Here is a 14,848-nt window from a genome sequence, read left to right on the forward strand (position 1 = left end):
CTGGAAAGCCATTAAAACCTGGCTGTTCTGGCAGGCCTGGGGCTGTTGACCCCAAAATACGGTCCAGCCCCATTTAGAACAGAGTGCATGGTGTGTTTTTTAAATCTATCTTTTCTTTCTCTATTTTTTTTAATTTATTTATTCTGTACTGTAAGCCACCCGGAGTCCTACGGGATTGGGCGGCATATAAATGTTATTAAACTTGCAAACTTGCAAACTTGATGAATAATCATATAATAATAATCATATCATGAGCCGAGGTGGCGCAGTGGTTAGAGTGCTGTACTGCAGCCACTTCAACTGACTGTTATCTGCAGTTTGGCGGTTCAAATCTCACCGGCTCAAGGTTGACTCAGCCTTCCATCCTTCCGAGGTGGGTAAAATGAGGACCCGGATTGTTGGGGGCAATATGCTGACTCTGTAAACTGCATAGAGAGGGCTGAATGCCCTATGAAGTGGTATATATAAGTCTAACTGCTATTCTAACTGCTATTGCTATATAACTAACTGGATGATGATTTCATTAATTATGCACTGGAAGAAGGATGGGGGATAAAACTTGACAAAAATATTTATGAAAAGATCTGTTGGCAATTTTCACTGAACCAGAGAGGATCATCTTCTCTGATTTCTTAATGCAGAAACCGAGCATCAGTCTGATTTAATGCATCAGTCAGAAAGACTTTAACTGGGATTCCTGCATAGAGGAGGGGTTGGGTTAGAGGCTCAGTTTCTTCTTCAAATGGATGAAGGTAAAGTTCAGCAATGCTAATCACAAACTAATGTATACAGAAATTTATTTCAAATGGCACACAACATTTTTTAAAATCAGCCGTGTTTAACATCAATTGCAATATTGTCAAATGAATGATTAAACTGGCCAAAGGTCTTGCCTTTTGCACCAAAAGGACATTCATAGGATTCCTCTCTGTCTCTTTGGATGCTTCCTAAAAACTAAGTGTGATGGATTCTTGTCTGCACCCCTTACCTGCCATGGCTGCATCTTCAGAGTCCCCAACCTCTCTCCCTTGCTTCTCCTCCTGGATCTGGGGGAATATGCAGCATTCAAGGCATGGGCCAGAGTCTGAATGAAACTGGAGTAATGTTTAGAATATGGGATCCGGATCCTGTTCCATTTCCATTGGGTCTCCAGGGGGGCTTTCTGGATGCATCTTCTCCGGCCTTTGACAGAGAAGACGGGCTTTGAAAGAGAACAGTCAAAATATGGATCTTGAAACTGGGATTCCACAAAGAAATCAGGTTCCAAAGCATGATTTCTTGAGCTTTTTTTCTCCTGATAAGAAAATTTCCAAATACTATGGACATATTTCAAAAGTCTGCCCTTTCTCATTAACACATAACCCAAGACTGTCATGATCCAGACTTTCCCTTCAATGGGTCTTGGCAAATCTTCAATTATTACATGGAAAGGAAGAATTCTGTCTGAAATGGAATCATGTTGTATGAAGTGAACAAAGACGTTGACTTGTCTCCACTTAGAGAGGGCAATCCTGAGGGCTGCTGTATGTTCAGTTGCTGAGAATCGTTGTGATATAACCACACAAATTCCATTCCTGACAAGCATAGGAGTGAAAGTCCTCATGAAACTTTCTCCCTTCTCTGTGTCTGAAGCAAAGAGGCCAATCAGGGTCCATCTGAAATGAAGGAGCAGCTGGACAATTGCTGGGTACTGGATCCCTTCTTTGGGGAGCATCAGGTGGAAAAAAGGAAATTTGCTTTTATCACTCAGAGCCTCTGAAGCAATTTCAATCCTGATCTAAAAATAATTAATTTATTATTTATTATACACATGTATATAATTTTTAATCCTACCAAAAACCTTATTGTTCTTTTACCTACTCTCTCTACACTCAAGACCAACCTGGCATATTTTAGCCACAATATCTATTAGATTTAGCCAACATCAATGAATCTGGATATTGCAGGTATTTATGCAAAAATGAACATGCCAATAGAGGGTCCCCCAACTAAAGAAAATTTTTGAATAGACATATAGATGGCAGAAAGTTTTTTCCAGGGACCTTATTGTTCTTCAGACCTTTTATGATCAATTTGAACACAAACATAATAGGGTGAAACATAGCTGACATGATCAAAAAGAGCTCTTGAATTCCATGGGGAAGATACAGTTGTATCCATTGTATTGCTCACCCACAAGTACTCCTCTCACTTTACCAATAAAAACAAACAAACAAACAAACAATAAAAAACCCAAACCTGTGGGACTTTGTAGATGTCTGCTAATGCTGACATCTGGGTGGAGATCTCCTTGTTAGTTCCATCAAGAAAAGCCAGAAGGTTGTCTTTCCTTCCGCAGCCATAATTGGGAATATTGGCTTCTCCAGTGGAGAGCTTGTCCAGCAAGGCATCTGAAGTGAGCAAAGTGCTTAAAGAGTTGTCATGAATGTTGTAGCCAAGTGTGAGATTGTGCAGGAGGTGTTGATTTTTGTTGACCAGTTGAAAGGTGACAATAAAGTGTAGGATATTTGTAACACCAACAAAAACCCCACTGTAAAAAAAGTTCATGTTATTATCATCAACAGCAACAAAATGTTTTTTTAAAATATTCACTTTATCTCCACAAGCCCACTGAGTCTTAAATAAACTGTACTGATCCAAAGCCAATATTCAGTTACACAAGTATTGAAATGGGCTGAGCTAAGGAACAACTTTAATTTCATTCACTACTTTAAACAAAGTTTAGTATTCAAGTGATGAATTCAGGGTTTAACTGGAAGAGGTAAATAATCAGGACTTCCTTCAGATGTTTTTCAGCCCCACTTTTGGATTTGAGTCTCTTCCAGAAAATCAGACAAAAGGAGCAGCCATGGAAATCAAAATAATTCAAGAAATCAGAGATACTGTAATATAGAAGCAAGTGAAATAAAAAGAAAAGAAGGAGAGTGTTAGGACTGCATGTGGAGAGGATGCAATTCCATCACCCTGAATGACTTACGAAAGAAACTGAATAGTGGGAGCCATATTGAAAGGCAACACTATATCTGATATTACTCTTTCAGTTGTGAATATACTAATGAGATGATCTCCTGGTCTGTAATAGCTCCATGGTTTATTTCTATCCTGGTCATCCAAATTGATCAAGCATTTCATTCCAGAGGTTGGCTGGAACATCAACAGCATCAGAAACAGAAGCAGAAGGCACATAATTCATGGGTTGAATCAATTCCCTTCCTGCTTCTGAACAAACAACAAGAGTAGGAAGAATTCAAAGCAGTCTCACAAAATGGATATCCAATGGCTTTCCTGATTCAAACAGAGACAAACTGAGTTTCACCTGAAAAGGACGGAAAGTCCATTCAAGAGCACTGCCCCTACCTGTCCCAAAATTTGTGGCACACAGAGTATGACCTGAGGCTTTTATCCTTTCTGATGAAAGATCTCTTCCCTGTTGATTAACTCTGATGTTTACATTGCAGATAGTTGGAGAAATAGCAGAAGAACTCTCAAAGACCGAGGGGGTGGGGGTGGGGAGATTATTTCCATTGGGGAAACCTGAACTTCTCTCCAGATCCAAATGTTAGCTGGAGAAAAACATGCTGGGGGGGGGGAATCAGAGATACACCCCTGGGGCTCTGTTGCATAGTTGGGTTGGTCCTTCCTGTCAGGACATGCCCAGAAAGTGATGCTGGAGGAAGATAGCTCAAATAACAAGGGAATTGACTTCTGCTGTCCTTCAACATGTTGTCCATAAACTCCAGAGTTATGGAGTTTGATGCCACTCTAGGTTGATGTCACTTAACTCGAGGGCTGCCATGCCAAGGAAGCAAACAGTACCCTTGAACTCTGCCTAATGTTAAGAGTAGGGCTGTTTGCAATTTTCTAATACTAGATCTACTTATACAAGTCCTGAATTGGAGCTGATTTTAAAATTGCTTGTGCCTGAAGTAAAATTACATTTTTTAAACAATATCAGATTTTAGACGATATGGTAAAGAGAGAAATACTATGGAGCAAACTGACATCTCTTAAAATAGAACCTAAACTGCTGCCTTTGATTAAAGCCCTTTACACCTGTTTGAGGGTGCGGTGTGGGGTTAATGGGGCTCTGACTAACAGGATTCACACAAACAAAGGGGTAAGGCTAGGGTGTATCCTGGCCCCATTATTATTTAGTTTATATATCAATGACTTGCCACGGTTAATGAAGGATCCCATGGTACACATGCCGATGATCCTGAATACTTACTGTAACAGCTTGCTTTATGCAGATGATATGATTTTATTATCATATTCACAAGTAGGATTACGTTGGCTATTAAGGAGATTCAGCTCTTATTCCCAGGATAACCATTATTAAACTAGATGGTGAACCAATTGAACAGCTTAACTCCTTTGTATATTTAGGCATAACCTTTTTCCAAGATTGGATCTTGGGCTTGCCATCATCAATGAAGTACAGTTAGAGCAAAAGCTCATTTGAATTTACTGCTTAAACTAAAGAATCATAGTTATCCAGGCTCCCTAGCCCCATTAATTAAAGTATATAAAGCTAAGGTTACCCCTATGCTTTTATATGGAACAGAAGTTTGGGGTTTATACTCAACCACAGTATTAAAACAAACACAGTCCCAGCACTTGAGATGTATCTTCTTGGGTGTAGATTTAAGAACATCTGCTGCAGCAGTTAGACCTCAACTGGGAATTCATACAATTCATAAAATTAGAGCATATAACTACTGGTGCAAAGTCAATGAAATGGAGACTGATAGACTCCCCAAGTTGTGTTTACTTGAGCAAATAAAATCACAATCACAAATCTCCTGGATCACCAAACTAACAAATGTTGTAAGAAGCTGTGGCCTTCCTGTCTCTTGTGTAACAGGAGAATGATTTAATAAAGAGCTGCCCAAAGAATTAAGGATATAGAAGCACAAAATGATATATAGTAAGGTGGGTAGCTTGAAATGGCTGAGTAAATACAAATGTACTTTTCAAGTAGACTCCTATTTGAAATTACAACAGCCAAAACACCTTACAAAACACCAATTTACGTGAGCCTTACAAAACACCAATTTACGTGAGCGAGATTCGAGGAGCCCCAGGAGCTCTCTAAAAGCTTCCTACAGGCTCTGCATGGCCATTTCGGGGTTTCGGGAGGCAAAGAAAATGCTGTATTCAGTGTATAAGACCCACCCAGATTTTCACCCTCTTTTTATTCTCTGAAAAATACGGTATGTAATAAAAATAAATTAAAAATACCCTCTCAGCTGACTGACCGCTTTTCAGTGTTAGAAGTGACTCTCCTCCCAGCTCACCTTCAGTTCCTTGCGATGACATCCAATTCAGCTCTGGATAATTCTCATCCATTCCTGGAAACAAAGAGAGAAAATCCCATTAAAACACAAGAATGACAGATCAGCCTACCTAAATAGTGTGTGTTCTTTTTCCATCACCAAGATTAATTTCTCTCTGCTTTTGCTTTTATTGGATTTTGGCTGTTTTCATTCTGACTCAGTCCCTGACAATTAAAGATATCCTCCTTATGCCGAGAGTCAGAGCTTTGTTTTTATTTCTAAATGGGCTCCACTTCCATTACACCAAGGAAAAGAGAGTGGCAGGAAAGTTAGGCTAAAGAAGAAAAAAGAAACTCTAAGAAATTTCCAATCCTTTTTTTAGTTCATGCAGAAGGAGAGTGGCAAAGCCAGATAATCAATAATCTAGGATATATACTCCTCCAGATAATATAAAACAAACCACCTTGCTGGATTTAATATTAATTAAAATTAATTAATTAACAGTAATTTAAATATTAAAATTAAATTCCATATTAGAGCAGCACATTCTAATGGAGAGCCGTTTTAATCCAGGTTGACTTCAACTCCCAGAATTCCCTGTGTCTTAAAATGGCTGCCCTTGGGCCCCCTTTTCCTAATGGAGGAACAGAAAGTCTCCCGATCTTCTTCTTCTCTCACCAACAATGGAGGGGGAGTCCTCGGCTGATTCTTCTGACTGAGACTGACTGTCTTGTGCCCAGGATGAAAAGAGGTCTCTCATCCTGAGCTCTCCGAGTGGCAATTCTCTTCCCCACAATCGCTTCTGTTCTGTTCTCAAATGGCTGTTTATGGCCTCTGAATTTCTTGCCAGCATTAAGGCAGGATTTTCTGCAAAGGGTCTCCCCCAGGCCCCCTCCCCTCCAAGGGAGCCTAGAGCCAACAGCAGCAGCAGAGGCGACCTGCACACGGAGGGCAGTTGCAGCCAGCAGGCTGAGCTTCATTGTCAAAAATTCCTGTAAGGCCTACTGCTACTGACTGGATTATAACCATTCATTTAGTTTTAAAAAGTGACTTATGACCAGTTTTCACACTTATGACCACTGCAGCATCCCCATGGTCATGTGATCAAACTTCAGGCAAACTTTTCTTAACAATTGCATTGATTCGCTTAACAACTGTGGCAAAAAGGTTTTAAATGAGATGGAACTTACTTCTACCTCACTTATCAACAGGAATTTTAGGCTCAATTGTGGTTGTAAGTCGAGGACTACTGCCTCACAGCCCATTGAAACTTATCTTTAGAACTGTTCAGGATCTCATAGTCAGAACCAAGTTCTCAGTCGGGTTTCTTCCTGTTGTTCCTGGGGCTGGAGCATCCATGAGGTGACTTACGTGAGCCCACCAGGTCAGTCCTTCAAGGGTTGCAGTGCTGGGCTTTCCACCTTGGGGAGAGACACTCTCTCCTTTGGTGGAGTGTATGATACACCCAATTTCTTGCTTCCAACTATTCACCAGGAGCAGCCACAGGTAACCTACTCTGGCCATGATGACTCATTCTTGGAGTTTGTCTGCCCACATCTCCTGGACTCCAGTCTCAATCTAGTGCAAATTACTGGGGCAAGAAGCAGCTTTTATGGTGTCCTTATTGCTCAATAAAGGAAGGGAGAAAGGATGGTGGATCTCATGGAAAAGCCACAGGTGAGGGCAGCTATGGAAAAGGTGCACTAACTAGGGCTCCTTGGATGAAAGCATCTAAATGAGGGGACCTGAAGGTCCTCACCCTATCTGGCTTGGTGGGACAAGCAATGGTTCTCATGGAGATTATGAAACAATGTGATTGAGCTTGGTTTCCACAGCATCCATCTCTTTTCCTACTCAATCTCTCAAACTTTAAGCTGCTGTCAGTAGGAATCATTGCTTGAATCACTTTCCAGCCAATGCAAATTCTTCCTTTATTGGGATCACCTTGATTTTTGTCATTATACAGGAGACCCCACAGAAGTTATATCTTCTCTTTATTTATTTAAGAGACTGATCTGGGCACCCATCTTACATACCACAACTGTAGGTGGCTCAGTGCATAATAATAAAATACAAAAATAAACAAAATGAAAGTAACCCAAATGGTACCTCATGTGGCGCTCACAAAGCAATTTTTTTCACATGATCTAATGGATTACAATCTCAACCTAGCCAAATGTATTGGGGGAAGAAACAGCTGTTTGTAGTGATTTGATCACTTAGGAAGAGGATGGATTGAGGATGGTGCATCTCATGGAAAAGCGTCTTTCACAGATCAGAGGCAACTATGGGAAAAGTGTCCTAACTGACTCTCATTGGATGAGAACATCTAATCGAGTGGAGATACTGGCAGTCACCTTATCTGGCTTGGTGGGACGGGCAATTCTCATGGAGAGCATCATACAACATGGTTGGAGTTTGATTCCCATAGTATCCATCTTTCTTTTTTTCCTACTCACTTCATCACAAACATACATTTTTAGCTAATTGCTCAAAAAATTTCTTAAAAGGTGTTACATTCATTGGCAGCTGCAGAAAAGCAAATTCTCCTGAAAGACTTTCATGGAGTTCTATTTAGCAAGATTTATTGACATAAAACAGAGGAGAGTTACAAGAATTACAGTCATACAATCATTTCACATTATGAAATGTATACATATCATTTTCTTTGCCTGATGCCTATTATCTAAGTGGAATATCTTTTTTCAAATAAAAAGAAAATTTTAGAATTCTTTCAACATCATGGTGTTATATCAGGTTTTCACATTTATTCTGGCTGTAAGATGTTCCTTTTTGTTCAAGTTCGGCCTCAGAAGGATAATGTAGCACTTGGGGATAAAGATGCAGACCAGCAGACCAGCACTGGAGGCCAGGATGGAAAAGACCTGGACAGCCACCATGTATTTCCCTTTGGTACTCAGGTAGGTGGGCACAAAAGTCATCCAGACACTGCAGAAGACCAGCATGCTGAAGGTGATCAGTTTGGCTTCGTTGAAGGCCCCAGGCAGATTCCTGGCCAGGAAAGCCACCGTGAAGCAGATGGCAGCCAGGAAGCCCATGTAGCTGAGGTTGATGTAGAACATGACAACAGCCCCTTCGTTGCATTGCAGGATGATCTCTCCAGGCTGGGAATGGAGATCAGAATCAGGGAATGGGGCAGAAACTCCCAGCCAGATGGAGCAGAGGATAATTTGGAAAGCAGAAGAAGACAGGATGATGGAGTTGGCCATGCTCTTCCCCAACCATCTCTTCGCTCAGTTTCCTGGTTTTGTGGCCAGGAAGGCCAGCACCACCATGATGGTTTTGGCCAAGAGAGAAGAAATGGCAACTGAGAAGATGATGCTAAAAACCATTTGTCGGAGAAGGCAGGTGGCTTTCCTTGGTTGACCAATGAAGAGAGAAGGAGACAAGAAGCAAAGTAGGAGGGAGACCAGGAGGACGTAGGAGAGATCCCGATTGTTGGCTTTGACAATGGGAGTTTTTCGGTATTTAATTAATACTATTAAAACAAGGCCTGTGGTTAGGAAGAAGAATAGGGCAAAAGAGACCAGGATAATGCCCAGATGTTCTTCATAAGACAGGAAGGTTACAACTTTGGGGATACATTGAATTCTGTCCTCATTTGGATATTTATCATCCGGACACTTGGTGCATTTTTCTGTATCTGAGAAAACAAAACAAAAAAGTCTTTATTTTCCTACACTTTTATCTTTCAAGATATACCTTCTTCATACAATAAGTGATACCAGGAATATACCAGGAACACTAGGAACTGTATCTGAGAAAGCCAAAAATCAATATTTCTTTGACACTCTGTTCTTTTAACTTTCAAGAAATATCTTCTTGGGACAGAAGCTGATAACAGTGACATTTCCAAAATGCATTGATTAACAAGTCCAAGAAAAAAAATGGAAATTTTATTTTCTAAAAATATTATAGCTAAGGTGTATGAATTGGGGGAAAGTCTAAAGATCTAAAGCATTTCCTGGCTAATAAGAAGAACTCTCATAGAAACCTACATTATTAAAGGTAAATAATGAATCTGATAATCTTTCTAGGAACACTTCCTTGGTCCTTCCAGGTGGCATTTCCCAATGCACTGAACCCAATGATTGTCTTTCCTCTGAAATCTCCTTTGGTGGTAGAGAAAGATAGTCCTACAGATATCTCAAATGACCACTGGGTGGCCATTTAATATGGGTATAATGAAGCCTCCCCCATCACTGTCCACACCAGGCCTCTCCATCCATGAATTGGCTGCTCTCATCTCATTGGATGGAGAAAAAGTCTTTCATGTGGTTCAGATGAAATTTCTGAAGTGGCATCTTAGAAGATCTGGTTTCCACTCTTTTCTGTCCATTACAGTCGAAATCCCCCATGAGTAGATGACAAAGAGGGTTTCCTTATGTGGAATTAGATAGGTATAAATGCATTGAAATCATTTCAGGATATCAGGCCTATAATGTATGCATTACACAGAGTCTCTGAAGTAAGAATAATAAAGGTAACATGAAAGTGGTTTTTTTAAACACCAACCCATAGTATTTATAAAGAGAGAAAAAGTTAGGTCTGTACTTGTTCGTATTTCACTATGAGAGAGAGGGGGGCATGGAGGGAGGAGAGAGGGGGGGGAGGGGAGAAAAAAAGCAAAAAAGCTGAAAATATCCAAAAGGATGCTTCAAGAAGATCTTTCTGCTTATGGTGGTTGATGACCTTAATAGAATTGATTGCTTGATATAACTTTTTATGCGTCAATTTAGGGAGATGACATAATCTTTCAGTTGAAGAAAAATAATGGATATAAGACACATTTCAAACAATTCAGATGTCCCTAGTAAGGTTAAGATGGAAGGACACATCCAAACTAAAAGGCAAAAGAATTATTTTCCCTAACAATGATAAAGCTTGCCCAATTGGCTTTATCTTCCAATCTCTTCTTAATCTCTCCTTCAAGACCTTTTGGTTATTCTTCCCATTAAATATGAAATTGTGCACTTTGAAAATAAATAAGAAAGCAGTTAAGCTTCAAAGTTTTTTTTTCCACATGTACATTCACAAAAACCCTCCAGCTAACTACATTTCCACAAGGCCTTCTTTTCCTCCAGTGTCACACACCTTCCTGAGTGGAGAAGGTCCCCTCCGGACAAGGAATGCAGTTGTAGCAGCAAACTGGCTCTCCTTCTCGAACCCTCTTGACAAATCCAGGATGACAACTTTCCACACATTTGGACTCAGGCAGAGACTAAGAAGAAAAAAATCAGAATGCCAAAGGAAATGTGTTAGGACTCATCATCCAAAGAAAATGGAAGTAGATATGGACATTATCCAAGTAGTCTCTGGTCTTCACTTAGGTGCACATGACTGGTTTCAGATTGTTTAGGAGATACAAGTCCTAGTAGATTTTTCATTGAATTCCCAAAGTTTTGCTTCTGGCATATCACGTGACAAGAAAGGACTTTTCTACTTAATAAAGTCTGGAGGATTGGAATTGAAAAAAAGATTTTAAGCATTAAGTCAGTCAGTTCCTCCTCATGACCCTATTAATGTGCATTCTTCCATTCTTCATATAGCCATACTTTTAAAATATGATTATCTATATATATTACAATTTGCATTTATTTATTCTAAATTTAATAAATGCTTAAATTTAATATGAATAGATAATTGTATTTTAAGATTATGGGTATCTGAAGAATGGAGGAAGGTATATTAATTCATTTTATTCTACATTTGAGACTTACTGAATTTTTACTGCATCATATTTATTAAAATAGAGATAAACTGAGGAAGAAAGAAACCTCTGACCAATAGGTTCTGATTTCTTCTGAACTACATAAAAATCTACTCCAAAACAGTCTCCAACGTAACATAAAAAGGAGAATTTCCTTTCAAATCAGGACTCTGTCAGTTTTAAAAAAGATGTTTCTTGTTTATTTGTATATTCATTTTTTCAATTCTGCTGTACTGCTGAAAGAAGAATAAAATGCACTTTTTAGGTTCTAGAATTGCAATGAGATGAGATGGAGGTGAGGTCATGTCCCTCAAAAAGGGTAGTTGGCATCTTTTTTTTCTTTTTTTTTTGCAAAACATGAGTCATGAGTCCTGTGCCAGAAGATGGTATTTCTATAACCCATCTAGGTATCCAAGAAAAGCTCCTTTCTCTTGAAGAACCACAATTAGGGACAGCAACTGGCATGGAAAGAAAGACCCACATTTATTGTCTATGGAGATTCTCAATCATCCAGGTCATGGTTGTCCCAAAGGTATTTTTTCAACTATTCCATATCATAGCATCTGAAGGACACTTTCTTCAATACTAGTGAAGCCTCCCAAGCAGTCCAAGAAAATTATGATGCCACACATTTAATTCCCAGTGAAGATCATCCTCCATGGTGATTAGGCTTAGCCCAGTGAAAATGGTTCCTAAAGCTTTGGAAAACAGAGAAAATCACCAATATTTCACACACCTCATTGTGCAACTTTAGCCCTGAAAGAACATCTTGCTTGACATTAAGTCTTCCTCTTTCAAAACTCCCTGGATGCTGATAGATGTGATCCAAGTTGGGGAGAACCCTCCAGATCCTGATGACCAGATCTGCTGCTATGTCTCCATTTTGGTCCAAGTACAGTTTCCTTGCAGAAAGATTGCAAAACTCATTCTTCGCCAGAAATGGATGAAACTAAAATGGAAACTCCAGGAATGTTAAAAGCCAAAATTTTGGTTTCTTATCTCATGTGGTCTTTTCACGTTTGAATTTTTTAAATAGTTATTTGACCTGCTAATATTCTTAATTGGGAGAACAAGAGTTACCATTATCTTCAAAAGGAAAAAACAAACAAGGATTTAGCAAAATATGTTAATCACATATTGATAAAATAACCTTGACAAAATTTGTCAATTATATAGAATATTGCAGAGTAGTCAAAACACAATTGAATGAACAATCCAATAATGAGATTATTTATAAACTTCTTGAAAACAACAGGATGATTATTAATAATAATATATTTATCTAGAAGTAAGTTCCCAGGTTAATCTTCTCCCAGGTAAATGATAGCAAACATGACCAGAGAAGTTAGTTCTAATTTATTGTAAGGCTACATTTACTGAACCTTGAAGTCTGTAAGTACAAATCCCACACATGCACACACACACCACAAGCATTATTTCTGCAGCCAGAAAAGTTAGACAGGATTCTTTCTGAATTTCTTTCTCACCTGTAATGCAGCTGAAGGCTCTCCTCTCTCCCATCTACAGAATACAGAATAATAGATTTGGAAGGGACGCTGGAGGCCTTCTAGTCCAGCCCCCTGCTCAAGGAGGAGACCCTGTACTATTTCAGACAAGTGGGTGTCCAGTCTCTTTTTAAAAATCTGATCATTTCTAATCAGCATGTATTCCTCCATCCCTAAGGTCATTTCCATATAGCATTAGACTTTGTTAATAGATTGTGGGAATGCTTTTGATATAACTTGATTTCATCAAAGTATTAACAAACATCTTCATGAAATCATGATCAGAAACCAAGTTAATTGAGGGTCAGTAGATGTGATTATTAAGTGGAAAAAGACTATAAAAATTGTACTCAAGTAATGTTCAGTTCCTCATAGAATTCGGGAGATATGAACAAAAGTTAATCTTTTTTTTGTTTCAAAAGTTTTATTTCTTTTAAGGCAAACATTTCATCATTCCTCAATCAGTAAGACATCGAAGTACAATTTTTTGTATGTCAAAATAATTCTAGTTTACCACCAAATTCTTGTCTAGCCTAATATATACCCCTCCCTCCCTCCACCCTCTCCCCCAACCCCCCTCCTCCTCCCCCCCCCCGACTTCCCAGAACCCATACACGGTATGGATTTCTAACAAACACAGTCTAAAATCTGTTGGGGAAAAAAAGAAATAAAAAAATTAATAACATTCTACATTGACCTTAGCTTCTTCTTGCTGAACCAACTTTAAAGAATTTAAATCAGTTCTGATCTTAAGCATAGGCTAATTGGAGTTTCTTGGTCCCGTATTTATTTTGTATATAGTCAATCCATTTTTTCCAGTCTCGCTTATATCTTTCATTTGAATGATCTTTAAGATATGCCGATATTTTAACCATCTCGGCTAAATTTGTGACTTTCAATGTCCATTCTTGAGTTGTAGGCAAGTCTTCCTTCTTCCAGTATTGCGCCACCAACAGTCTTGCTGCCGTTATTAGATGCAGAATCAAGTTAGTTTCTACCACTGTAAAGTCAGTACATATACCTAGTAAGAATAGCTGAGGGGTAAACTTTATCCTTCTTTTAAAGATATTTTGCATAATCCACCATATTTTTATCCAAAATGTCTTAACCTTTTGGCAGGTCCACCATATATGAAAATATGTAGCATCGAAAGTTAATAAAAGTTAATCTTTTATCATCTATTCTTCAATATATTCATTAACATAGGCAGATTGAACTGATAAATCATGATATTTTGATGCATGACTTATTCCAGTTCTTAGATAAAGCTAACTAAGCTAACTTTTTAAAAACTCCCAGCTTTCAACAAGACATTAAAAAGAAAAATTGGTCCTAAAAAAGGGAGCTGTTTTAGAGCTGAACCAGTGAATGAGAGTTCAGTCTCCCCTTCTCTGGTTGATTGGGATTCCTGCAGAGAGGGGGGCTTAGGTTAGATAGTCTCAGGGGCTCCCTCCAATTTATTTACAATCTAATCATAAAGATAAAAATTAATTTAAAATGCACCCATCTTTTTAAAAATTATCAGTCCAAATGTTACTGTAGAAATGGGGGTAATGTATGATCTACACCCTGTTCCCTTTTCCTGGGTCTCCAGTGGGGCTTTCTGGGTGCATCTTCTCTGGCCTTTGACAGAAAAGACGTTCTTTGAAAGAGGCTCAGATGGTTCTCCACATCTCCTTTGGATACTGTCTAAAATGTAATTAACATTGATGGATCCTTGTCAGCACCGCTTACCTGCCAAGGCTGCAGCCTCCAATCCCCCAATCTTTCTTCCCCCTCCTTCCTTCTCCTCCTTCTGGAGGAATAGGCAGCATTCAAAGCCTGGGCCAGAGTCCGAATGATACTGTAGAAATGGGGGTAATTTGTGATCTGCATTGTGTTACTTTTCTTTTGGGTCTCCAGTGGGGCTTTCTGGGTGCATCTTCTCCGGCCTTTGACAGAAAAGACGTTCTTTGAAAGAGAACAGTGGAAATAATGATCTTCTACTTGGGGTTCCAAAAATAAATTGGGTTCAAATGAATTATATATTTGCTTAGATTTCTTCTGCAAACCAAAGGCCCAAATACTGTGGACATATTTGAGAAGTTTGTGCCTTCTAATTGTGAAATGGCCCATGACAGTCAAGATCCAGACTTTCCCTTCAATGGGTCCTGGCAAACACCTGAGTGCTAAATGGAAAGGAAGAATTGTGGCCCAAAGGGAATCATATTCTACAAAGTGAACCATCACATTGACTTGTCTCCATTTAGAGAGGACGTCCCTGAGGGCTGCTGTATGACCAGTTGTTGAGAATTGTTGTGATATAACAACACAAATTCCATTCTGGACAAACATAG

The 14,848-nt window shown here is 39.1% G+C and overlaps 1 protein-coding gene across 1 annotated transcript; it reads right to left on the reverse strand.

The window, feature by feature from the left end:
- Window positions 1-7,863: 7,863 nt before the first annotated feature.
- Window positions 7,864-14,492, reverse strand: LOC148042462 (vomeronasal type-2 receptor 26-like). The gene is made up of 4 exons (XM_087702228.1): window positions 14,247-14,492; window positions 11,744-11,956; window positions 10,392-10,518; window positions 7,864-8,940 (listed from the first exon to the last, which is right to left on the reverse strand). Exons 1-4 carry the CDS (start codon window positions 14,385-14,387, stop codon window positions 8,531-8,533), a joined length of 891 nt encoding a protein of 296 aa, XP_087558354.1. The 5' UTR covers window positions 14,388-14,492; the 3' UTR covers window positions 7,864-8,530.
- Window positions 14,493-14,848: the final 356 nt, after the last annotated feature.

This window comes from Thamnophis sirtalis, unplaced genomic scaffold (genome assembly GCF_051295495.1).
Source record: "Thamnophis sirtalis isolate CommonGarterSnake01/CBP01778 unplaced genomic scaffold, rThaSir2_p1.2 scaffold_15, whole genome shotgun sequence".
NCBI lineage: Eukaryota > Metazoa > Chordata > Lepidosauria > Squamata > Natricidae > Thamnophis > Thamnophis sirtalis.